The sequence below is a fragment of the Lissotriton helveticus genome, chromosome 9 (genome assembly GCF_964261635.1).
Source record: "Lissotriton helveticus chromosome 9, aLisHel1.1, whole genome shotgun sequence".
Lineage (NCBI taxonomy): Eukaryota > Metazoa > Chordata > Amphibia > Caudata > Salamandridae > Lissotriton > Lissotriton helveticus.
The window spans coordinates 419857914-419884866 of NC_136070.1; the positions used below are offsets into that span (position 1 = coordinate 419857914).

General features: G+C 50.6%; 1 protein-coding gene across 1 annotated transcript in view; it reads left to right on the plus strand.

Annotated features, from left to right (window-relative positions):
• The window catches only part of DYNC1H1 (dynein cytoplasmic 1 heavy chain 1), a 1596152-nt gene that overhangs the window by 440317 nt on the left and 1128882 nt on the right, over nt 1-26953 (plus strand). Inside the window, exon 39 of the mRNA XM_078660192.1 lies at nt 11839-12045. Coding sequence (XP_078516318.1) covers nt 11839-12045 — 207 coding nt within the window. The remainder of the gene's footprint in view (nt 1-11838; nt 12046-26953) is intronic.

The following is a 26953-nucleotide window of genomic DNA, read 5'->3' on the forward strand; positions in this document are numbered from 1 at the left end:
TGTTCAGATCTGTCAGACACTGGGGAGTATACTTCCCGGAAGTACTCGGCAAAGCATGTAACAATATCAACAGGGTCAGTGTATCTCTCTCCATTCTCAGCAACAATCACAGGCACAACCCGACTTGCATTCTCCCTTTTATCCAGCCAAGCAAGCAGCTTACCAGCTTTGTCACCTATATCATACAGGCGTCCCTGCTGCTGCCTGCCCATTTCCTTAGCGGCATCCGTGACTAGAGCCCTATATTCATATTGTTTCAACTCCAGCAAATGTAGCCCCTCCGTGGTGACCCCAGATTCCAAGTCCTTCTCCAGAGCAGCGACTTCACCCTCAATACGAACCACCTCAGCACGGGTAGCCCACTTAACGCTGCCGATCAAAGAAAGGGCCTGGCCACGAATGACAGTTTTGTAAGCCTCCCATAGCAAAATTGGGGAGGAAACAGAACCTACATTCTCCACAAAATAATGATAGTGTTTTAACCAGCTCGGCCCTAACCTTAGGATCCCGGAGATACCAGGGGTTGATCGGAGCCACACGGCCCGCCGAACCTCGTTGTGCATCCACCACCAACCAAAGCGGAGAGTGGTCTGAGATACCCCTCGCAAGGTATTTTACTTCCCGTATGGCGGAGGCTTGGGATGATGGAATAAGAATATGGTCCAATCTCGAGAGACTACCATGGGCACCAGAATGGAAAGTATATTGCGACTTGCCCGGGTGAAGCAAGCGCCAGCAGTCAGTTAGCCCCAGAGTCTCCAGAAAGTCACTCAACCAGGACTGGGCCCTCGGTAGTTCCCGGGGAGGGTGACGATCATGCATCCCAGAAACCACGGAATTAGTCACCACCAACCACAAGCAAACCCTCGGGGAGTCCCAGGATAACTCCACTCAGATCGGCGAATGTGGTGGCTTGGAGGCCCGGGGGCACGTATACAGAAAGCAAAACCACAACCTTCCCCTCCCAACGCCCAACAATGGCGGCATATCTTCCCTTATCGTCAATCATGACATCATCAATGGCCAAGGGGAGGGAAGTCCGAACCAAAATGCCCGCCCCTCTGGATCCCGAGGTGAAACCTGAGTGCGCCACAAGACGATAGCCACGCCTATTTAAAGCATAGCACTTGTTGCCGAGCAAATGCGTCTCCTGTAGTAAGACAACATCAGGAGACAAACGTTTCAGTAACTGCAACACTACACCCCTCTTGATCCTATCCCCCAACCCGTTTACATTCCAACACAGTATTCGGAGTCCTCTACCCCCCATCCCTGTAGTCAGCCCCACCCCCGCTCCACACTCTAAGCAACATCCAAAAACAGGAGTTTGTCTTGTCTTCGCCTTGCAAGTAACAATAAAACTCAAACCGAAACCCCCCTTTCCCCAAACATGCCCTAACCGTGTCACCCCCCACCCCGCACCCCTGCGGAAGACTAAAAAGCCCCATAAACTTGCAGTGTGCCTGTCGCCCTACCACCCAACTAGTCTACGAAAAGAAACCCAGGAGGAGAAGGACCCACTCACCCCCCCACCCACCCCCAAAGGACCAAATACTTGCAAACGATAGTGTCACGGCAGTAGCCACAGCACAAAGTCAACTATAAAGGAGCGGGGGCCGATACCGCTCTCTATTCCTGTTCCATCAGGCCTCCCTCCGCTCGATCCGATTGTCTAGGGCCCTCAGAATGTTCTCGGTCCGTATGTATCGAATCCAGCCAGTCACTCACGATCCCAGGATGGTCGAAGAAGAAAGTTCGATCATTATGTACCACACGCAGGCGGGCCGGGAAGAGCATAGCATACTTCATGGATCTGTCTCTCAGCCTCTTCTTAACCCCTTGAAACCCCAGTCTCTGTTTCTGGACCTGTTGGGTAAAGTCCGGATAAAAGCTGACTGTAGAGTTCTCGAAGGCGATGGGACCAGATTGTCTCGATGCCTGCAGGATAGCGTCTGTCGCGGAAATTAAAAATCCTTGCAATGATGGGACGTGGATTAGCACCTGTTTTAGGCAGGCCCCCAGGGATCCTGTGTGCACGCTCGACAGCAAAAAACTTTCTAAGACCCTTGGGTGCCAAGTGGTTCAGTACCAGGTCTTCCACCAATAGGTCCGTCGAGGTAGCATGCGATGTTTCCGGAACACCAATCAAGCGGATATTATTTCGTCTGGCACGGCTTTCAAAATCCTCCAGACGCCCGGAGAAATAGTCATTAGCTTTCCGCAGGTTCCCGACCTCAGCTTGTAAGTCAGACGTCGGTAACAAGGCTAGAAGTCGTAAGATCAAGGGATTTGACCTTTTCATTCGTCTTCGCCAGGTCTGCCCTAATCAAGTTGACATCTATGGAGACAGTGTCCAATTTGAGGGTCAAGGCCTCATATTGTTGCCCCAGTGTAGCCTTCATTCCAGAAATGGCGCCCATAACATCCCGTAACGAGAGCTCCTCTTCAATCGAGGGTCCATCCGGAACCATGGTCGAAGATTTAGACACTGCACCCGGTGATCCTTTAGTAAGGGTATACCTGTCCATAACATTCGATTGTACAGCACTTCCTCGAACACCCGGCTTGGACTTGCGTTTCTCAACCTCTGGCTTGGTGGCCATCTTAGATCCCAGACCCCGGAGGGTCGCTTGATGTCGGGTAAAAATGGTTACTGTAGAGGCATCGGGAACACCAAGGAGGATAGAATAGATGCCTGTCTCAAAACTGGAGGCGACAATAGTCTGGCGTCGAACGTTAAGTGGCCATCAAGGAAGGGCAATCAGGCCCTGCCGCACAGCAGGCAAAGTCAATCAGGTCTCCGGGCAAGAATCGAAACCGAAAGTGACTGCCGAGCCCAGATGAATCCTGTGAGCCATTGTTGTTCAATTACTGGCCGGCTGGCAGAGATAACATAGCCCGGGGCATCACCGTGGAGCAGGCCTGAGAAATTCGAAGGTCCGTAGCACCGGTCCCCAAAGTCCAAAACAATTTTCGAAGACTGATAAGTGATCAGCCGGGCTTCGCCATGAACAACCCGTCGTCCAAACCAGGATAAAATACAGGATAATCGGTGGAGGTGGCGAGGGTCCGGGAGCCCTGTGCTCACGCGACCATCTTGGGTGCGCGCGAAGCTCAGGTGATCCTTTCTTTAACCGGAAGCCAATGCAGACTTTTGAGTGCTGGTTTAGCAGAGCATCTCGGTTTGGTTCCGGTTAAGAGTCTGGCAGCAGCGTTCTGAGCGCATTGCAGTCTGTGAATGACTGATGACAGTGCCCCCAGGTACAGGACGTTGCCGTAGTCCAGTCTGGAGTTCACCAACCCCTGCAACAGCAGTTTCCTCGATTGGGGGGGGGGGGGATCAGATGGAGGATTTTTCGCGCCATTCGAATGAGGCCGAAGCAAGTGCCCGTGGTTTTTCTGGCCTGAGTTTTGAAGTTGAGGTCTTGATCCAGCCAGCTGCCAAGGCTTTTGACTTCGGGTTTAGGGGTGGGGGGTGATCCCATGCATGGTGGCCAAGAGAGGGAAGGTGAAAATTTGCATGGATTTCCCAGGAGAAGTAGCTCGGATTTTTCTCCGTTTAATTTTAATCGAGATTCACACATCCAGTGGAAGACGTTCTCGAGACACCTTGCCAGATTGTCTAGGCTTTTGCTCAACTGGTTTATAGAGACCACCAGCTGGGTGTCATCGGCATACATGACTGTTTTTATGCCGAATGGGGACATAATGTCCTCTAGAGGGGACATATAGACGTTAAAAAGTGTGGGTCTCAGGGAAGAGCCCTGGGGGACCCCACACTGTAGTGGCAGGGCTTTGGACACGGCTGTGTCATCCGACACTTGGAAGGTTCTTCCTTTCAGGAAGCATTTGATCCAGGCCAGAGACTCCTACCAAACTGAGCCGGTGGATGAGGATGGCATGATCCACCGTGTCGAAGGCGGCACTCAGGTCGAGGAGGATCACTGCCACTGATCCTCCTGCGTCTATGATAGTTCTTGCCTCTTCGACCACGGCTAGCAGAGCAGTGTCAGTTCCCTTTCCAGGTCTAATTCCTGTCTGGGATTGGCGCAGGAGATTATTGGATTCTAGGAAATTGGAAAGTTGGTGGTTGACAATTCGTTCGGCCACTTTGCTGATAGCCGGAAGAAGAGAGATGGGTCTGAAGTTGGTTAGGTCCGTAGGATCAAGGTGGGGTTTTTTAAGGAGAGCCCTGACTGTGGCTTTCTTCCAGTTGGCTGGAACACAGCCTAGTGCTAAGGAGGCGTTAATGAGATGGGTCAGAGGAGGGGCAACAGTGGAGGCGACCAGTTTTAATTTGCTCATAGGGGCTGGGTCTGATGGAGCACCACTTTTTATGGTTTGTAGAGTGGACAGAAAAAGCTCTGTGGTAATCTGGGGGAAAGTTTGGAGGCGTGGAGCCTCGGAGCAGAGGGCGGGGATGGTAGGGATTTGAAAGGGGATGGGGGCTGGAAGTGATAAAAGAATTTTATCAATCTTTGATGAAAAGAACTCTGCTAGCTGGTTGCATCTCATGCCCGATGGGTCGAGTGTGGGTAAGGGGTCTGGGGTTTTCGTGAGTAGGCGTACGATGCGATAAGTTTCTTTAGCAGAATTGGCTGCCGCTAATATTTGTTTCTCGAAGAAGGTTGCCTGCGTATCCTTTATACAGTTTTTATAGTGCTTGATGGCGGCCCTATACTCTTTTTTACTTTCCGTCGCCCAGTCCTTTCCCACTTTTTGTGGGAAGTTGGCATAACCCTGTCCTAGATGGCCAACTCTTATGTTGTGTCCTTTTCAGGTAGCCCTACAAAAGGGGATGATGGACGGAGCGTTTGAACAAATCAAACACTCACCCCCAGTCAACTGATCTGGGTTTAATCCATCACCATTCTTTAGTTCACTCAGCCACCCCAGTTCAGACATGGCTATATGCAAATCAGTCTGACCCTGTGCCTCATGGGAACAGTCCAGCCCGAACTGCCAAGCCATGTCTTCCCTGGACCGGAAACAAGCATCCTGGGACCGGTTTCGGATTCATAATCCTCATCAGCCAGGCTATCTTGAATCCAGTGGCCAAGTGAACAAGGTAGCCCACCATAGGGGTAGTACTAGCCAGAAGGTGGGTAGGCCCCCCTGACTAGCTAATTTTCCCCTTCCTGTCCAGGTGCAAAAGGGCTCTGAACAAAGGGGGCTGGCATCCTCTCCTGTGAAGCGAAACAGGTTTTGGATTTCAATGGCAATCGCTTCTTTGAATGCTAATCAGATGCTCACCCTGTTGGAGGGATATGAACACCCCCTTCCCGAGCAGGCTTTGTTTCGGACCTCCTGAGAGCAAATGCAAGAACCAGTCAAAACACCAGAGGCTGGTAGGTTTTCAAGGGGCCCATATAAGGTGCCATGTGTGCATGTATTAATAAATACAACACTGGCATCAGTTTGTGTAGGAAGCTGGTGTAGGAGAGTGGGGTCTGCAATCCTATGGTCACCCCAGATTTTTGCTTTTTGCTTCACTGGTTTACGACTTTCCCTGGCTGTGGGCCTGCTAATCAGACCCACAGCCTAGCTGTTCTCTCTCTAAATTGACAACCATGTACTTTAGATGCATTTACCAATTGGTACTGGGCCACCTTATCAGTCCCTGTACAGTGTACCTTAGGTATCCAGGGCATAGGTGTACCCAGGGCCTTACAGGGGCTGAAGCATGTATTATGCCACCCCTGGCTGGCCACCCAAAACTGACACAACTGGCTGCACGACAGCTGGGGCAAGGTGGTGTAATCACCCTTTGCTGTAGATATAGTATATCTATATCTAACCCTAAAATGGACACATATCCTCCTATCAGTCACTCCTATGGCAGGCCTTAACAATCCTGAAGGCAGAGTGCTTGGAATTATGTGAGATGGTGCTCTGGCATGAGCTGAGCCCGTTTGCAGCTTGCGGAACCAAGTCCTAATAGCTGTTCCATGATAACGCTATACCATATACTCTTAAGTGCATTATCAACCTCGCGGTTAAATGCTAACTCTGGTATAACATTATCAAAACATGTAGAGTAAGGTGTCATACGATTTGGGATACTACCCCCTCGCCAATTCTGGCGACGGGGGTAGCATTCCACGCTTCTAGAGGGACACGACATGTATGTAACTGTGAACCCCGGTTAAAGTTAACTCGACCCTTGGCATCACAAAATGGATGCTGCCACCACAGACACAAGTCTGACCTCCTGCTGCTGGGAGTCCTTCCAGCGAGGATGGCTTTGACAAAGGGTTTCCTGTCTTGGGAGGTGCTAGCACCACCCCAGACAGGACTCTGTGTTTTGGGGAGGATAGGCCTGAAAGGAATGAGACATGCCTGGGGCACACAAGGTGCCCTGTGCATACACCGGTTCAAACCAGTTGCTGGGGCATCCCTGCCCCAGCTCTGGTGGGAAACCGGACAAAGGATAGGGGGTGTAACCACCCCCCTTCCTGGTCCCACCCTGGGGAGGGACCTAGTCAGTAGTGCAGCCCCCTTTAGGAGAATAAAGGTAGGAGCTGGTCTCATTCCAAATTAGGTTATCCTGAACTATTCAACAAGAAGAAACTCTGGCCTTCGACGTTCTGCTCCACAGAAGACTGAAGAATCTCCCTTGTGGGCAAGGAGTGTCCACCCTGCAACTGCAGGCACCATCAAGCGTCCAGCGGCACCCCTTTGTCTTCTTCCTTCCAGGATCCAGACTTCAGAGCCCGACGAGACCCGGATTCCCATACCTCTCCGACCTCAACTCACATCTGCAGCAAAGCTGAGATCCGTGGGTGCGACGAGACACGTGGGACCGGCCATCTTGAAAGAAACTGCACTTCGCTTCCAGCACGACTCCCGAGGTAAACTCGACCAAGTGCTTTGGGGACTGAGCAGCCCCAGCCCCGAGCAGCCCCTGCACCGAAGATCAGCCCTCCAGCATTCACGAGATCTGCGTGGGGCCCTTCTGCTTGTCTGCTGCTCGACACGTTGTCTGATCACTTGCCGGCTGGCTAGTGACCTCCTAGACGACGAACCTTTGGATGTGCTGCCACAATGTCCGGAGGAGGTCCGGGCTAAACTCGCCCGAGCCCTTGTGGAGGGCCGAGATGCAGCGTGATATTCCATCCGGTGTGGGCTGGATACCACGGACTCACTGGGCAGGGCTATGGCTACGACGGTGGCGGTTTGACGCCACGCCTGGTTGAGGTCCGCCAACTTTTCGGCCGATGTCCAGGTCACTCTTCTGGACATGCCATTCGATGGCCGTCGCCTCTTTGGCGACAAGGCAGACCATGCGCTTGAGCGTTTTAAGGGCTACGGCCAAGTCCTTGGGCCTCTCGGCCACACGCCAGCAATCTGGTGCCTTTCGCTCCTTTCGTGGCCACGGAAGGGGCGCCCCCACACGTGCTGCCAGCCACGCACCGCAGAATATTCAACAGCGCGGTGGCAGCCGTGGAAACCGCCGTGGCGGCGGTCGGGGACAACAGCGAGGCCAGTCCACACCTCCCTTTACAGCTCCCGCCTCAAAACCTTCCCAGTCTGTGTTTTCAGACCCATGTGACGCCAGTGGGGGGCAGGGTTCGCCATCACCTCTTCCACTGGCGCACTGTCAGGTCGGACAGGTGGGTGCTGCAAATCGTCCGAAGGGGCTACTCCCTCCCCTGCGAGGTGACCCCTCCAGCCATGCCACCGCAATTCCACCGCGTGTCGGGGGATCACTTGCAACTTCTGCAAGAGGAATTCACGGCCCTATTGACCAAGGGGGCCATCGAGCGCGTTCCTGGGCCGGAAGTAGGGTGTGGTTGTTACTCCCACTACTTTCTGGTACCCGAGAAGGGCAAAGGGGGCCTACGCCCTATCTTGGACCTACGGAACGTCAGCGGCTTCCTCCGGAAGGAGAAGTTCAAGATGCTGACTTTGGCTCAGGTCTTAGCTGCCATGGGCCCTGGAGACTGGATGGTAGCGTTGGACTTGCAGGACTCTTGTTTTCACATCCCCGTCCTGCCGGCCCACCGGCGTTACCTGCGGTTCACGGTAGGCCACGAGCACTTTGTTTACCGTGCTCCCCTTAGGCCTTACCAGCGCCCCACGGGTGTTCACGAAGGTGATGGCGATGGTCGCAGCTCATCTGCGCAGGTTAGGGGTTTCAGTCTTCCCCTACCTCTTCGACTGGTTGTTGATGGCGGGCTTGCTCCAGACAGTCGCCAGCCACCTCCAGACTACGGCCGACCTTCTGCACTTGCTGGGGTTCTCCGTCAACGTGCTGAAGTCGCACCTGTGTCCCTCTCAGAAGCTCCTCTTCATCGGAGCGGTTCTAGACTCTGCACAGTTTCGGATTTATCCTCCCGAACAGCGATTTCGGGATATTCAGGCTCTGATTCCGATCTTTCAGCCTTTATCCCGAGTCTCGGTCAGGTTGACGCTGCAGCTTCTGGGGCTGATGGCCTCCTGAATCCTTCTGGTGCATCACGCCCGGTGGCGGATGCGGCTCTGCAGTGGGACCTGAAGTTTTAGTGGGCCCAGCATCAGGGCAACTTGTCCGACCATGTCTTGATCTCGGAGGGCACTGCAAGACCGTTGCAGTGGTGGCTCACGGACCGCGATTGAGTCAGTGGCAGATCCCTCTCCCTACCCCACCCGGAGCACGTGGTTGTGATGGACGCGTCCCTCCTGGGCTGGGGGGCAACATGGGAGAGGCGGAGATCAGAGGCCTCTGGTCTCCGGCGGAGTCCCGGCTCCACATCAACCTTCTGGAGCTGCGGGCGATCCGACTTGCACTGTAGGCATTCTTCCCCTCTGTCCAGGGGAGTGTAGTGCAGGTGTTCACGGACAACACCACCGCCATGTGGTACTGCAACAAACAGGGTGGGGTGGGGTCGTGGACCCTATGGAAGGAGGCTCTGTGCCTCTGGCAGTGGCTGGAACATCAGGGCGTGACCCTAGTGGTTCAACACCTGGCAGGTTCTCTGAACGCCAGGGCGGACGAACTCAGCCGTCGGTGCATGATGGATCACGAATGGCGTCTGAACTCTGACGTGGCGCAAGCCCTCTTTCAGCAATGGGGAGAACCTTGGTTAGATCTATTCGCCACAGAAGAGAACGCGCAATGTCATCAGTTCTGCGCGTTGGAGTTTCCAAGGCGGCACTCGCTCGGAGACGTTTTTGTCACGAGTGGAGTTGCGGTCTATTGTACGCCTTTCCACCTATACCACTTCTGCCCAGAGTGCTGAAGAAGATCCGGCGCGACCGGGCCCAGGTTATCCTTGTGGCTCCGGACTGGGCACGAAGATACTGGTATCCCGAGCTACTCAGCATGTCCGTCGATCCCCCGATTCGTCTGTCTCTTCAGGAGGACCTTCTGTCGCAGCAGCAGGGGACGGTACTCCACCCGAACCTGTCCAGTCTCCACCTACAAGCTTGGAGATTGAGCGGCGACAGTTGAGGCCATTTGACTTGCCTCCCAAAGTCTGTAATGTCATTCTGGCAGCCAGGGGTCCCTCCACAAAGTCGGTATACGCCTGCAGGTGGAACAGATTTGTGGCATGGTGCACAGCAAAGGCTGTGGATCCACTCTCTGCACCCCTTTCTGAGGTTCTCCTCTTCCTTCTTTCTCTTGCCCAGCAGGGCTCTGCTCTGGGCACTATCAAGGGGTACCTTTCTGCCCTTTCCGCCTTCTTAAGGCTACCTAATCAGCCTTCCTTGTTCAAGTCCCCAATTGTAAATAGGTTTTTGAAGGGCATCACACACGTTTCCTCCTGTTCCTTTCGTGATGCCTCAGTGGGACTTGAATCTTGTACTTACTTACCTGATGTGCGCTCCCTTTGAGCCCCTCCATAATTGTCCTCTCTGTCTTCCTACTTTGAAGACTGCTTTCCTGGTTGCCATCACCTCTGCCAGGAGAGTGAGTGAGCTCCAGGCTCTTTCTTCTACTCCTCCTTTCCTCTCTCTCCATCCGGACAAGGTTGTGTTGCGGACGAGACCCTCTTTCCTGCCCAAGGTTGTCACGGCCTTCCACATCGGGCAGTCCATTACCTTGCCCACCTTCTTTCCGCCTCCGCATCCCTCGAAAGAGGAAGAGAGGCTCCACCGTCTGGACCCAAAACGTGCGCTCTCTTACTATCTGGATCGCACACGCCACTTCCGGGTGGATGACCAACTCTTTGTTGGTTACGTGGGCGCTAAGAAGGGAAAGGCGGTGCACAAGCGGACCATCTCGCCTTGGATCATCTTGTGTATCCAGGCGTGTTACTCCTTGGCTAAGAATGTGCCCCCTGTTGGTCTAAGGGCTCATTCCACACGGGCCACGGCGACTACCACTGCCCTGGGCCGAGGAGTGCCCTTCAGGACATTTGCCAGGCAGCTACGTGGGCCTCGCTGCAAACGTTCGCAAGACACTATTGCCTGGGCAGCCAAGTCCGGAGGGATGGCTTCTTTGGCCGTTCCATCCTCCAGGACTTTCTGGTGTGATTATCGCAGACCCACCACCGGGGTTGGTATTGCTGGGGTATCTATTCTAAGTTAAGGAATCTATCACTAACGTGTCTCTTTCAGATGCACAAGTTACTACTTGTGTAACGATATATCTGTAAGAGACATTAGTTAGTGATAGATTCCTTACTGACCCACCCATCCTCCCCGTTCTGCGAACCGATATCTAGGGTTAAGGTCATCCCCTTTCAGGGCCATAGTTTCGTGGCACCAGTGTTGGTTCTATCATGGTTCTGTGTATCTGGCGCGGAAAAGTTGTGTATCAGAACTGACGTCAGCGCGCATGGGCGGCGTCTAAGTACTCCGACGTCATTCCGGCACTAACGATGCCTACGACGGACGCAGAGCCGTGGACGACGCCTGCCGGCGCGCAGGGGTATTGCTACGCAAAATTTTCCGGATCCAGTCTGACGCCTGGGGATATTCTAAGTTAAGGAATCTATCACTAACTAATGTCTTACAGATATATCGTTACACAAGTAGTAACTTGTGCGTTAATTAATTTGCTTACTGAGTGTGTACATCAGATGCTTAACACTGTTCTCTGATACTGCCTTACTGCTCGGCCACTCTACCACAAATAGAGAATAAGGTTCTATCTAACTTTCCCCTCTGCTTACCTCTGGGGTCAATTGGTCTCACACACTATACCTCATTTTGGTGTAGTATATATAGAGCCAGTTTCCTACTTTACCCTCTTGTAGATCCTCCAGCGCCTCAACAGTGAAGACTACATGACATCGCTGGATTTGGAGGATGCCTACTTACATGTTCCTACACACCCCAAACACAAAGTTCATCGGCATAAATACGCCAAAGAGACCTTGAGTTTAGGAGATCTCATTCTCAGGGTGATCTCCTAGATTTTACTCCACCGTGGTCCTTGCATTTCTTCACCTGTGGACTAGGGTGGGGGGAGAGAGGGATGGGGCACGTGAAGTAAAGCCTTTCCGTTTGTATTCTTATGGTGTTGCTGATTTCTTAGGATGTCCCGCTCGTGTACAAACATTTTGTTCAAGTAGTAAAGGACGGTACCACAAAGGGTAGTCTACCCACTGACTGTCCTAAGATCCTAAGACAAGGCCTGCTCTCATTCTGCCTGAACCCCACCAACACTCTGCTGTCGCTGCTACCCCCACCCACCCAGCCTTTAAATACAACAAAACCCTGTCCTCCAAGTAATTTGAACACCACATGTAAACTTATCTTTGGTGAGAAGTTCCATCAGCCCTACTAAACAAATTCCCCAGTTAGCTTTATGACCACACCGGTAGCACTTTCACAGTCCTTTACCTTAAATACATTTTTGAAAAAGCCCTCAAATCAATTCTAATATGATTTTGCTTTCTCCTTTCACAGGTTGTTGGATTGAACTTTTCTAGTGCAACTACACCTGAGCTCTTGTTGAAGACCTTTGATCACTACTGTGAATACCGACGTACCCCAAATGGAGTTGTACTGGCTCCTGTGCAGTTAGGAAAGTGGCTGGTTCTGTTCTGTGATGAAATCAACTTGCCAGACATGGACAAATACGGCACACAAAGAGTTATATCCTTCATTAGACAGGTTAGTTCCCGTTTTAAAAATTGTTTGATAAATTGTGTAAATTTCAGTAACATTTTCATACCCTAGTTTTCTATTTTTCTGACCACACATTTCCACATTAATTAATTAACATACTGGATGGATGAAAATATCAGGAATGCATGACAAATTATGCCACTGGGGAGCTGCCATTGGTTAAAGCAAGGCCAGCAAATATTGATGTATTAAATGCCACTTGCAGTCATTTGTATTAGAGCTGTGGCCATCGACCTCTTCTTCTTTATTTTGGGTTCTTTTTTATCATGGAAAAGGTGATCAATCTGGCCGTGTTCGTAGAACATTACCAACTTGGAGCAATCAAAATGTGTTTTGTTAAAACAATATTTTTGAGTGGAATGAATATACTAAAAACATAAGAAATTGAAAGGGTTACATACTCCCACTGACAGAACAAATTGTGACCTTCAAGTTACATAGCAGCATTTGGGTAATATTCATGATAAGAGGTCTCTCCAGTTATTGTAGAACCATTTACGTTTGGTAAGTATTAAATGAAGATGCTCTACAGTCATTTTGTTGCATTTCTCTTGTAGCATCATAATCTGCATTGAGCTAGATTCAGTTAATAGGTTCTGTTGTGCCATTTGTAGCTTATCAACATCCTGCGTGCCTTTGACGTATATTTCATGTAATTACTATATTTATGATTAATTTCATCTATCTTAGCTATGTGTTTGGCTTAGTTTGAAGTCCTAGGTTGAAATAGGTCTTGGCAAAGTGGTTCAGTATTGAACTATGGAGTTTGCTGTGGAATGTGTTGTATCTATTAACTTATTTTTCATGGGGATGCTTCTTTATAATAGTGCTCTTGCGATCTGATAACAAGCTATGACATGGTGGGCATCCTTTCTAGCATGTTAATGTGTTCTGAAATGTATTCATTGTCAATATGGCTGCTTGTGTGGTTTGGTTTGCTCCGCAATGTTATTGATATATTTTCCTCCATTTCCCATCCTCTGGCTATTACTAGTTGTTTTAAATATGTTCATTTGACTTTATGCATAGCGCTTTATTTTCATTGACTTTGATAAAGCCTATCATGATTATGCACGTGAAGGAAAGGCATATTTTAGATGATAAGCATCTTAATAAGCAGGCTATTCTTTTTTTACAATGTATCACCAGTATTCTGATGTACTTGGCATAGATAGGCGTTACAGAATTGTTCAAGGGACATTAGACATCTGAACATGTTTGATAAGCTAGATTTTTCTTTGGTAACCGCTTTGCTCGTGACACCTCTGGATTTCTGTACTCTTATATGCTCACTGTAGGAGGGAAGGATCTGCTTCTTATGTTTACCCTCACTTTCTGCTGGTGTTTCACTGTTTTCTGACTGGGGCCCTGCTATCCAGGAACCCAACCTAGCTGCTTCCTCTCTCTGAATTGATTCCAAGTACTTTAGGTACACTCCAGTTTTGTTACTGGGTTACCCTTGAGTCCCTAGTATATGGTACCCTAGTTACCAAGGGCATAGGTACCCCAGAGGCCTACCAGGGTCTGAAGCATGTATTATGCCACCCCTGGGAACCCTTCCAAAATGACACCACAGGTCTTCTACTGCAGCCTGTATAAGGTGGTGTATGCACCCTGTGAGAAGTTGGCCTGATATATGATGCTCACTAGTTCTAGTGATCACCTTGTATCAGTCCAAACAACCCTTATGGTGATTGGTTGTAAGTCAACCTTATAGACCAGCTATCCTAATGGTAGCATGGACAAAGCAGTCTTAGGCTAAACTCTTTTGGCATGTGAAGCCAGCTGTTTTACCACAATATAACCCCTTGAATACCAGATGAAAGGACACCACACAGGTTGTTATGAAAATAAACAGTATATTTATTAATAACAAACACCGCTGAACTCTTTGAGATCAGAGGGCTAAGCACATGACAATCTTAGGAAAAATACGACAAGTTGCACAAAATTACAATGGTGCCCTAGGGGCACGACCAACCATATACTAAGTAAGTGGAATGTGAAAGTCGATAGAAAGAATGGAGCTGTCCAGAGGCTGTAGGATCGCTGGGACTACGCTACCCTAACTTTAGGTAAGTAATAGGAGGCCCACGGAACGCGTGTGCAGAATGTGAACTCGCACGCGAGATGCGTAACAACGTTTATGGACGGTACAGTTCAAGGTAAGTACGGACAATCCTGACTAGTTAGGACTAAAACGACTGTGGAACTGGACACTAGGACAGTTAAACTACCCTTGAGCACCGAAATGCTCTCGTTACCTCACCCACGGGCTGCGGGTGCATAGGTGTCAAAGTGTGTCGGGTTCTCGCGTTGAAGTCTATGGTGCCTTGAAGAAAAGATGCTGCAGGCGACCAGGAGGAAGATGTCCGGTGCAGAGTGTGAACTCGTACGCGAGATGCGGAACAAAGTCAATGGGCAGAACAAATTACGAAAAGGTAAGTAAAAGACAGTTCCAACTAGTTACGACTAAAACGACAGGATACCTGGACACTAGGAGAGTCAATCTACCTATGAGCACCGAAATGCTCTCGTTACCTTACCCACGGGCTGCGGGTGCATAGGTGTGAAAGTGTGTCGGGTTTCCGCGTCGAAGTCTATGGAGCCTTGAAGAAGATGCTGCAGGCGACCAGGAGGAAGATGTCCGGTGCGATCCAAGGGTGGATCGAGGAAGAAGAGGACCTGAAAGCAGAGGGGACAGTGTTTAAAGTCACTAGCCAGTGACCGGTGTGGAACCAGGAAATAACCAGATGCTGTTGTCGCGATCAGGTGAAGAGTGGACGCTTGACTCTGCAGCCACGTGGACCAGGAGGTGTCTTCGACGACCAGGATGGAGGCACGAGCTGTCCCACGCAGGCTTTCGCTGTCGGCGGTGTCGGATCCGGGATTGGAGTCATCAGACCTTGGCAAAGGCAACCCACGTGGTGAGTGGAAAAGGCGTCTGGTGCGGACTAGGAGAGTCCGGGGTGCCCCTCTTTTGGAAGGGAGCAAGGGCCAGTCTGGAGCAACCAGACCAGCAGTGAAGATTTCAAGGTTCGTCGTCTAGGAGGCCACTAGCCAGCTGGCAAGTGACCAGACAACGCGTCGAGCAGCAAACAAGCAGAAGGGCCCAACGCAGATCTCTGGGATGCTGGAGGGCTAATCTTCGGTGCAGGGGCTGCTTGGGGCTGGGGCTTCTCAATCCCCAAAGCACTTAGTCGAGTTTACCTCGGGAGTCGTGCTGGAAGCGAAGTGCAGTTTCTTTCAAGATGGCCGGTCCCACGTGTCTCGTCGTACCCCCGGATCTCAGCTTTGCTGCAGAGGTGAGTTGAGGTCGGAGAGGTCTGGGAATCCGGGTTTCGTCGGGCTCTGAAGTCTGGATCCTCGAGGGAAGACGACAAAGTGAAGCCTCTGGACGCTTGATGGTGCCTGCAGTTGCAGGGTGGACACTCCTTGCCCACAAGGGAGATTTCTTCAGTCTTCTGTGGAGCAGAACGCCGAAGTCCAGAGTTTCTTCTTGTAGAGTAGTTCAGGATTATTCTGGAATGGGACCAGCTCCTACCTTTATCCTGCTAAAGAGGGCTGTACTGGTGACTAGGTCCCTCCCCTGGGTGGGACCAGGAAGGGGGGTGGTTACACCCCCTATCCTTTGTCCGGTTTCGCGCCAGAGCTGGGGCAGGGATGCCCCAGCAACTGGTTTGAACCGGTGTATGCACAGGACACCTTGTGTGCCCCAGGCATGTCTCATTCCTTTCAGGCCTCCCTACCTCAATTCACAAAATCCTGTCTGGGGTGGTGCTAGCACCTCCCAAGGCAGGAAACCCTTTGTCCAAGCCTCCCTCGCTGGAAGGACTCCCAGCAGCAGGAGGTCAGACTTGTGTCTGTGGTGGCAGCATCCATTTTGTGATGCCAAGGCTCGAGTTAACTTTAACCGGGGTTCTCAGTTACATATATGTCGTGCCCCTCTAGAAGGGTGGAATGCTACCCCGTCGCCAGAATTGTCGAGGGGGTAGTATTCCAATTCGTATGACACCTTACTCGACATGTTTTGATAATGTTATACCAGAGTTAGCATTTGACCGCGAGGTTGATAATGCACTTAAGAGTATATGGTATAGCGTTATCATGGAACAGCTATTAGGACTTGGTTCCGCAAGCTGCAGACGGGCTCAGCTCATGCCAGAGCACCTTCTCATGCCAGAACACCATCTCACATAATTCCAAGCACTCTGCCTTCAGGATTGATAAGGCCTGCCATAGGAGTGACTGATAGGAATATATGTGTCCATTTTAGGGTTAGATATAGGTATACTATATCTATAGCAAAGGGTGATTACACCACCTTGCCCCAGCTGTCATGCAGCCAGTTGTGTCATTTTTAGATGGCCAGCCAGGAGTGGCATAATACATGCTTCAGCCCCTGGTAGGCCCTGGGTACACCTATGCCCTGGGTACCTAACGTACACTGTACACGGACTGATAAGGTGGCCCAGTACCAATTGGTAAATGCACCTAAAGTACATGGTTGCCAATTTAGAGAGAGAACAGCTAGGCTGTGGGTCTGATAAGCAGGCCCACAGCCAGGGAAAGTCGTAAACCAGTGAAGCAAAAAGCAAAAAATCTGGGGTGACCATAGGATTGCAGACCCCACTCTCCTACATACCCCCCCCCCCCAACTTAGGGACATTAAACTAACCTTGACCAGGTGAGTCTTCCTGTTCTAAGTGGAAATACCTGGAGAGACCATCTACATTGCCATGGTCAGTCCCTGGTCTGTGCTCCACTGTAAAGTCCATCCCCCGTAGGGAAATGGACCACCTAAGAAGTTTGGGGTTTTCACCCTTCATCTGATTTAGCCATAAGAGGGGCTTATGGTCGGTCTGAATCTTGAAGTGAGTTCCAAACAAGTATGGCCTCAACTTCTTCAGGGCCCAAACCACAGCAAAGGCCTCCCTCTCAATAGCTGACCAACGTTTCTCTCTAGGGGTCAGCCTTCTACTTATAAAAGCAATGGGCTGGTCATGACCATCAATATTCAGTTGAGAACAGCTCCCACACCCAACTCAGATGCATCTGTTTGGACAATTAAGTTTTTGGAGTAGTCAGGACTCTTGAGAATAGGTGCAGTACACATGGCCCGCTTTAGGTCATCGAATGCCTTCTGACAGCTAACTGTCCACTGAACTTTCTTTGGCATTTTCTTGCTTGTCAAGTCATTAAGTGGTGTCACAATGGACCCATAATTTTTGACAAACTTCCTATAGTAACCAGACCGGCCCAAGAAAGCTCTGACCTGTGTCTGGGTGGTTGGAGGAGCCCAGTCCTTTATGGCCTGTATCTTGCTCTCCAAGGGTTAAACCTGGCCTCCACCCACACTGTGTCCCAGGTACACAACCTGACTCTGCCCTATCTGGCACTTGGTGGCCTTGATAGTGAGGCCTGCCTTTTGCAGGGCCTCCAAAACTTTCCTCAGGTGGATCAGGTGATCCTCCCAGGTGGAGCTAAAGACAGCAATATGTTCTAGATATGCTGCACAAAAGTCATCCAACCCAGTGAGAAGTTGGTTCACCAATTCACCAACCTTTGAAAAGTGGCAGGTGCATTTTTCAAACCAAAGGGCATCACCTCAAATTGGTAATGACCTCCTGGGGTAGAAAATGCTGTTTTGGCCTAGGCACCCTCCGCTAACCTGATCTGCCAATAACCAGCTGTTAGGTCAAATGTTCTTAAGAAAGTTGCAGACGCCAACTTGTCTATCAGTTCATCTGCCCTAGGTATTGGATGGGCATCTGTCTTAGTGACAGCATTGAGACCCCTGTAGTCTACACAAAACCTCATCCCTCTCTTACCATCCTGGGTGTGAGGTTTTGGCACTAGAACTACAGGACTAGCCCAAGGGCTCTCTGAGGGTTCAATAACTCCCAATTCCAACATCTTTTGAACTTCTTTCTTAATGCAGTCCCTGACATGGTCAGGTTGCCTGTAGATTTTACTCTTGACAGGCAGACTGTCACCAGTGTCCACCTCATGGGTGCACCAGTTTGTCTGACTGGGGGTCAGTGAGAACATTTGTCTAAAGGATTGAAGAACCTGTTTGCAATCCTCTTGATGATGTTCAGAGAGGCTGTCAGAAAAGACTACACCATCTACTGACCCATCATCAGGGTTCTGAGTGAGCAGGTCTGGGAGAGGGTCACTCTCTTCCTTCTGCCCCTCATCTGTGGCCATGAGCAAGCCCATGTCCTCCCTGTCGACAAATGCCTTGAGCCTGTTTACATGAAGCACCCTGTGGTGGCTCCTGCGAGTTCCCATGTCCACCAAGTAGGTGACCTCTCCCTTTTGCTCAATGATGGTATGGGGCCCAGACCATTTGTCTTGGAGAGCTGCTGGGGCCACTGGCTCCAACACCCACACCTTCTGTCCTGCATGATACACAGTTAGGACAGCCTTTTGGTCATGCCTAGCTTTTTGAAGTTCTTGGCTGGCCTCAAGGTTTTTAGATGCCTTCTCCATGTACTCTGCCATCCTGGAGCGGAGACCAAGTACATAGTCCACTATGTCAAGTTTAGGCGTTTTGAGAGGTAACTCCCATCCTTCCTTCACCAGACATAGGGGTCCTCTTACAGGATGCCCAAACAGAAGCTCAAAAGGACTGTAGCCAACCCCCTTCTGTGGGACCTCTCTGTAAGCAAACAGGAGGCAGGGTAAAAGGATGTCCCATCTTCGCCTAAGCTTTTCAGGTAACCCTTTTATCATCCCTTTTAGGGTCTTGTTGAATCTTTCAACAAGCCCATTGCACTGTGGGTGATGGGGTGTGGTAAATTTGTAATTTACACCACACTCCTTCCACATTGCAGTCAAGTATCCTGACATGAAGATTGCACCCCTGTCAGAGACAACCTCCTTAGGAAACCCCACTCTGGAGAAAACTCCAAGTAGGGCCCTGGCCACAACAGGAGCTGTAGTGGTCCTAAGGGGAATAGCTTCTGGATACCTGGTGGCATGATCCACTACCACCAGTATAAATCTGTGCCCAGATGCTGTTGGGGGGTCCATTGGTCCAACAATGTCTATCCCCACTCTCTCAAAGGGTACCCCCACGACAGGTAGTGGTATGAGGGGGGCCTTTGTTGTGCCACCTGATTTGCCACTGGCTTGACAGGTGACACATGAGCGACAAAACTCTTTGGTGTCCTCAGACATATGAGGCCAGTGAAAGTGTGGGGCAAGCCTGTCCCAAGTCTTGTTCCGGCCTAAGTGACCTGCAAGGGGAATTTCATGGGCTAAGGTGAGGAGGAAACCTCTAAAAGACAAGGGGATGACCAGCCTCCTGGTAGCACCAGGCTTGGTGTCTCTTGCCTCAGAGTATAGGAGTCCATCTTCCCAATATACCTTATGGGCACCTGTAGCATTCCCTGCAGCCTCAGCAGCAGCCTGCTGTCTGAGGGGTTCAAGAGAGGAACAGTCTAATTGTGCCTGCCTCAAGTCTGCCCTGGAAGGTCCCCCTGTCCCAAGAAACTCAACCTGTTCAGGTTCAAGCTCTTCTAGGACAGTTCCTTCTGGGGTCTTTGGGTCAACCTCCTGTGAGAGCTGGTCCTCAACCTGAGGCAGGGGGGGAGGCTCTGCCTTAACCCTACCATTCCCTTTCTTGGGTAGTGTCTGGTCCATTCTTCCAGGATCCAGCACTTGTTCAGCTGGGCATTTCTTGGCCTGTGACCTAGTCACAGCAAGGACATGTGAGGAGAGACCTAGCATTTCTACATGAGTCCTGTACTCCTCATCTGACCACAATGAGGATTCCAAATCATTGCCCAAAAGGCAATCTACTGGGAGGTCTGAACTAACTACAACCCTTTTGAGGCCAGTTACCCCTCCCCAGGAGAAATTAACAACTGCCATACTGTGATTGGTAGTGACATTGCTAGCATTGGTCACTAGGTAATCTGAACCTAGCATGATCTGGTCAGGGTCCACAAATGTTGGTGTCACCATGGTTACACTGGCACATGTGTCCCTGTAGGCCTGAGCCATTTTTCCATTAATTAAAGGCGTTTGTCTGTATTTGCCAAGAGTACTAGGACTTACAGTAGGGGCCATATCCATGTCCCCAGTACAAACAAGAACTGCCTGAGTAGGTGTGAGAAGTTGGCCTGATATGCAGTGCTCACTATTCTAGTGATCACTATGTATCAGTCCAAACAACCCTTATTGATGATTGGTTGTAAGTCAACCTTATAGACCAGCTATCCTAGTAGCATGGATACGAGCAGTCTAAGGCTACGACTCTAGAGGGCGTGTTAAGCCAGCTGTTTTACCATCACATATACCCCTTGAACACCAAGTGAAAGGACACCACACAAGTTGTTATGAAAATAAATGTATATTTATTTCTAACAAGACTACCCTGGCTCTTTATGAGACAGGGAGCTAAGCACACAACGAAACTCTTACGAAAATACTTAGTCGCACAATTTACACAAATGCCCGAGGGGCACGAAAAACCATATACACAAGAAGTGGAATGCGAAATTACTAGCAGGTAAGTACTATTCTCATAGGCTTTAGAATTGCTAGGACTGGACTACTGAACCTTTAGATTACAAGCAGGAGGCCTAGGGACGTCGTGTGCAGAGTGGGGAACTCTCACGCGTAAGGCGGGAAAAAGTCTATGGAGGCTAGCAAAGACAAAGTTACTGTTCTCGGGCGAACCCGACTAGGTGGGTCGAAAACAAGAGTGGATCCGAACACTTAGGGTGTTGGACTATGCTGGAGCACCGGAGTACTCAGTTTACCTAGCCCAGGGGCTGCGGCTGCATAGGGTTCAAGTTGCGTCGGAAACCCTCGTTGACGAACCAGGAGCCTGAAGAAAGAAGTTGCTGGCAGGCGGCCAGTGAAGAAAGTTCGTGGTGATCCAAGCCTGGATCAGGGAAGAAGAAGACCTGTAAGCAGAGGGGACCAAGTTCTGAATCACTAGCCAGTGATTTAGGTGGGCACCAGGATGGCACCGGACGAAGTCACCTCGACCAGGTGAGTGGGCGCTGCTGGGCTCTGCAGTCTCTCGGACCAGGAGGTGTTGTCGGCGACCAGGATGGAGGTGCGAGCTGTCCCACGAAGGTGTCTGCTGTCGTCGTCGTTGGACCCAGGATTGGGGCAACACGTCTTGGCAAATGCAAGCCCACGCGGTGGACTTAAAATGGCGTCTGGAGTGGACCAGGAGGGTCCAGGGTGCTCCTCTGTTGGAGGGGAGCAAGGGCCAGTCGGGAGCAACCAGACCAGCGGTGTTTGTCGTCGAAGTTCGTCGTCAGAGGGCCACTAGCCAACGGGCAAGTGACCGGGACAACGCGGTGAGCAGCAAAGAGCAGAAGGGCCCCACGCAGATCTCGTGGATGCAGGGGGGCTGAACTTCGGTGCTGGAGCTGCTCAGGGTCGGGGCTTCTCTTACCCCAAAGCACTCAGTCGAGGGTCACTCGGTGGTCGTGCTGGACAAGCGTCGTGCAGTCTTTAAAGATGGCCGGTCCCTCGAGGTCTCGTCACACCCACGGATCACAGCTGGGCTGATGATGCAGGTTGAGGTCAGAGGTGCCAGGGAAGCCGGTTCTCGTCGTGCTGGGCAGTCTTGATCCGGAGGAGAGACTTACAGCAGACCGCGATGCTTGGTTGGTGCCTGCTGCTGCAGGTTGACTACTCCTTAGTCACAAGGGAGAAATCTTGAGAAGAGTCTTGAGTTCCTTCTTGCAGAAAGTAGTTTCAGGATTCAAAGATGATCTGCCTTGGAAGGGGGCCTGCTCCTACCTTTATCCTGCAAAAGGGGGCTGGCACGCGACTAAGTCCTGCCCTATGGGTGGGACTAGGAAGGGCGGTGGTTACACCCCTCTCCCATGCCGGGCTTTCTCCAGCTCAGGGGCTGGTGTGCCCCTGGAACTGGTTCTAGCCGGCATATGCACAGTGAGCACCGGGGTGCCACTTGCAGTCACCTTCCTCTAAAGCCCTGCCTACCTAGAATACACAAAATCCTGTCTGGGACGGTGCTGGCACCGCCCCTGGCAGGAAACCCTTTGTCCTTGCCTCCCGCGCTGGGAGGACTCCCAGCAGCAGGAGGGCAGACTTGTGTCTCGGTGGCAGCATCCATCTTGTGGAGCTGAGGCTATGTCTGACTTTAACCGGGGTTACAGGTTACCAACATGTCGTGTCCCTCTAGAAGGGTGGAATGCTAACCCCGTCGCCAGAATTGGCGAGGGGTTAGTATTCCAATTCGTATGACACCTTACTCGACATGTTTTGATAATGTTATACCAGAGTTAGCATTTGACCGCGAGGATTATAATGCACTTAAGAGTATATGGTATAGCGTTATCATGGAACAGCTATTAGGACTTGGTTCCGCAAGCTGCAAACGGGCTCAGCTCATGCCAGAGCACCATTTCACATTATTCCACGCACTCTGCCTTCAGGATTGTTAAGGCCTGCCATAGGAGTGACTGATAGGAATACATGTGTCCATTTTAGGGTTAGATATAGGTATACTATATCTAAAGCAAAGGGTGATTACACCACCTTGCCCCAGCTGTCGTGCAGCCAGTTGTGTCAGATTTGGATGGCCAGCCAGGGGTGGCATAATACATGCTGCAGCCCCTGGTAGGCCCTGGGTACACCTATGCCCTGGGTACCTAAGGTACACTGTACAGGGACTGATAAGGTGACTCAGTATCCAATTAGATATGTACCTAAGGTACATGGAATCCATTGTAACAGAGAGCAGTGGGCCTGGGGTCCTGAATAGCAGGGCCCCAGGTCAACTAAGTCAGAAAACCAGCAAAACAAAAAGTTGGGGGCAACCATAGTCAGGGATCTACCTTCCTACAATAGGTATCCTGACTAAGTCAGAATCCACCTCAGTTCCCAGGGTTAACCCAACTATAGCCTTGGGAGGTACACTACCACTACTAACTGTACTAGGGGGTGCAGGTGTCTTAGGGACAGTAGTGGTAGGAGTTTGGCCTTTCTTGGTGCACTCACTAAACCAGTGAGTCTTACTTTTACAGTATTGGCACCATGGTTTCTTAGGACCATCCTTCTTCTTTTGGGAATTTTGGTGACCCACCCTCCTTAGATTGTTGGGGCCCTGTTGAAGACTTCTGGTCATTTTGCTTATTCTCATTATTACCCTTCTGGTCTGCTTTCTTCTGGCCACCACCCTGGTTCTGGTTCTGCTGCTTGACCCTTGTTCTGACCCATCTGTCTGCCTTCTTTCCCAATTCTTGGGGAGAGGTCAGATCTGAGTCAATCAAGTGCTGATGCAACAACTGGTTCTGACAATTATTTAAGATTTGCTCTCTCATAATTAGATTATACAATCCTGTGTAATCAGTAACTTTACTTCCCAGTAACCAGCCTTCCAAAGCCTTAGTGGCACCATCAACAAAGTCAGTCCAATCTTGAGCCTGAGTTTTCTGGGTGTCCCTGAACATCAACCTGTACTGTTCAGTGGTTAAGCCAAACCCATCAATCAGTGCAGTATTCAAGACTTGGTAATCATTAGCATCCTCATCTCTAACAGTGAGGAGCTTATCTCTACCTTTACCTTCAAAGGAGAGCCACAATATAGCTGCCCACTGACTCTGGGCTACCTGCTGCACTTTGCAGGCTCTCTCCAAAGCAGTTATCCACTTGTGGATATCATCTCCTGTCTTATAGGAGGGCACTATTTTACTCAGGTGTCTATTATCAAAATTCCTGTCTTTATCCTTAGGGATATTGCTGCCACCAGTGGGTGCTAACCCACTCAACTGTTGCTCTAGCAAAGGCAAGCTTCTCTTTGGCAAGGGCAAGTTCTTCCCTCTGAATCCTCAGATTAGCTTCCCTCATCTTTGCTTCATTCTCTCTCCTCTGAGGGGAAGTCATTCTCCTCTGAGCAGATGCATGAGAGTGCACAGATCTGTAGGAGTCCCTAGAATGAGATCTATCTCTTCTAACTCCAAAGTTAGGCCTGCTAAGGGTCAGTACTGGGGGTCCCCCAGTTCCTTCCCTATGCATGTCTAAGTTGGCCCTGGTTAGCCTGCTGACTACTACAGGACCTTTGTCTGCCTCATCCCCAGAGTGTTCCTCATCCTCCTCCTCATCTACATCTTCTGTTTCAGGGAGGTCTGGATCACCACGAGTACCTTCTAAGGCAGGCATGCTCCTATCTGGATTAGAGGGGTCTGTGTCAGCAGCCCTTCTTGCATCATATGTCTCTAAGAGACCTAACAGAAAAGGAGTGGTAGGGTTAGAACCCTGTTTCAATTTCCTGGAGGTACACAATTGTCTCATCTCCTGGAAACTGAGAGCTGCATATCTGCAAAGGACCTGTGGAGGATCACTAACCACTAGGGGAGTCTCTGAAGTCTCTCCGTGGGTAGACATGCTTTCTAGTGAGGTGTAAGTGATGCACCTACCTACACTATGGGTTTTCCTACTGATCCCTTGCTAAGAGTTGTAGTCAGGGTGTGCTAGGCTCTTTCTACTACAACAGCTGGTTCAGTAGAACTCAGAGTATTCCTAAGCTTGTTATATGTACCTATAGTACCTTATGTGATCTTTCAAATGATATTTCAAGATTATACGTGGTAAAAACAACAGCAAGCTCAAATCCCAAACGCTGCAGACCAATGTGAGAAGTTGGCCTGATCTATGATGCTCACTAGTTCTAGTGATCACCTTGTATCAGTCCAAACAACCCTTATGGTGATTGGTTGTAAGTCAACCTTATAGACCAGCTATCCTAATGGTAGCATGGACAAAGCAGTCTTAGGCTAAACTCTTATGGCATGTGAAGCCAGCTGTTTTACCACAATATAACCCCTTGAATACCAGATGAAAGGACACCACACAGGTTGTTATGAAAATAAACAGTATATTTATTAATAACAACACCTCTGAACTCTTTATGAGATCAGAGGGCTAAGCACATGACAATCTCTTAGGAAAAATAGGACAAGTTGCACAAAATTACAATGGTGCCCTAGGGGCACGACAAACCATATACTAAGTAAGTGGAATGTGAAAGTCGATATAAAGAATGGAGCTGTCCAGAGGCTGTAGGATCGCTGGGACTACGCTACCCTTATTTTAGGTAAGTAATAGGAGGCCCACAACGCGTGTGCAGAGTGTGAACTCGCATGCGAGATGCGTAACAACGTCTATGGACAGTACAGTTCAAGTTAAAGGTAAGTACTGACAATCCTGACTAGTTAGGACTAAAACGACTGTGGAACTGGACACTAGGACAGTTAAACTACCCTTGAGCACCGAAATGCTCTCGTTACCTCACCCACGGGCTGCGGGTGCATAGGTGTCAAAGTGTGTCGGGTTCTCGCGTTGAAGTTTATGGATCCTGGAAGAAAAGATGCTGCAGGCGACCAGGAGGAAGATGTCCGGTGCGATCCATGGGTGGATCGGTGAAGAAGAGGACCTGAAAGCAGAGGTGACAGTGTTCAAAGTCACTAGCCAGTGACCGGTGTGGAACCAGGAAGGAACCAGATGCTGTCGTCGCGATCAGGTGAAGAGTGGACGCTTGACTCGGCAGCCACGTGGACCAGGAGGTGTCTTCGACGACCAGGATGGAGGCACGAGCTGTCCCACGCAGGCTCTCGCTGTCGGTGGTGTCGGATCCGGGATTGGAGTCAACAGGCCGTGGCAAAGGCAACCCACGCGGTGAGTGGAAAAGGCGTCTGGTGCGGACTAGGAGAGTCCGGGGTGCATCTCTTTTGGGAGGGAGCAAGGGCCAGTCTGGAGCAACCAGACCAGCGGTGAAGATTTCAAGGTTCGTCGTCTAGGAGGCCACTAGCCAGCCGGCAAGTGACCAGACAACGCGTCGAGCAGCAAACAAGCAGAAGGGCCCCACGCAGATCTCGGGGATGCTGGAGGGCTGATCTTCGTTGCAGGGGCTGCTCGGGGCTGGGGCTTCTCAATCCCCAAAGCACTTAGTCGAGTTTACCTCGGGAGTCGTGCTGGAAGCGAAGTGCAGTTTCTTTCAAGATGGCCGGTCCCACGTGTCTCGTCGCACCCACGGATCTCAGCTTTGCTGTAGAGGTGAGTTGAGGTCTGGGAATCCGGGTCTCGTCGGGCTCTGAAGTCTGGATCCTCGAGGGAAGACGACAAAGTGAAGCCTCTGGACGCTTGATGGTGCCTGCAGTTGCAGGGTGGACACTCCTTGCCCACAAGGGAGATTTCGTCAGTCTTCTGTGGAGCAGATCGTCGAAGTCCAGAGTTTCTTCTTGTAGAGTAGTTCAGGATTAATCTAATCTGGAATGGGACCAGCTCCTACCTTTATCCTGCTAAAGGGGGCTGTACTGGTGACTAGGTCCCTCCCCTGGGTGGGACCAGGAAGAGGGGTGGTTACACCCCCTATCCTTCGTCCGGTTTCGCGCCAGAGCTGGGTCAGGGATGCCCCAGCAACTGGTTTGAACCGGTGTATGTACAGGACACCTTGTGTGCCCCATGCATGTCTCATTCCTTTCAGGCCTCCCTACCTCAAAACACAAAATCCTGTCTGGGGTGGTGCTAGCACCTCCCAAGGCAGGAAACCCTTTGTCCAAGCCTCCCTCGCTGGAAGGACTCCCAGCAGCAGGAGGTCAGACTTGTGTCTGTGGTGGCAGCATCCATTTTGTGATGCCGAGGCTCGAGTTAACTTTAACCGGGGTTCTCAGTTACATACATGTCGTGCCCCTCTAGAAGGGTGGAATACTAACCCCGTCGCCAGAATTGGCGAGGGGGTAGTATTCCAATTCGTATGACACCTTACTCGACATGTTTTGATAATGTTATACCAGAGTTAGCATTTAACCGCGAGGTTGATAATGTACTTAAGAGTATATGGTATAGCGTTATCATGGAAACAGCTAAAGGACTTGGTTCCGAAAGCTGTAGACGG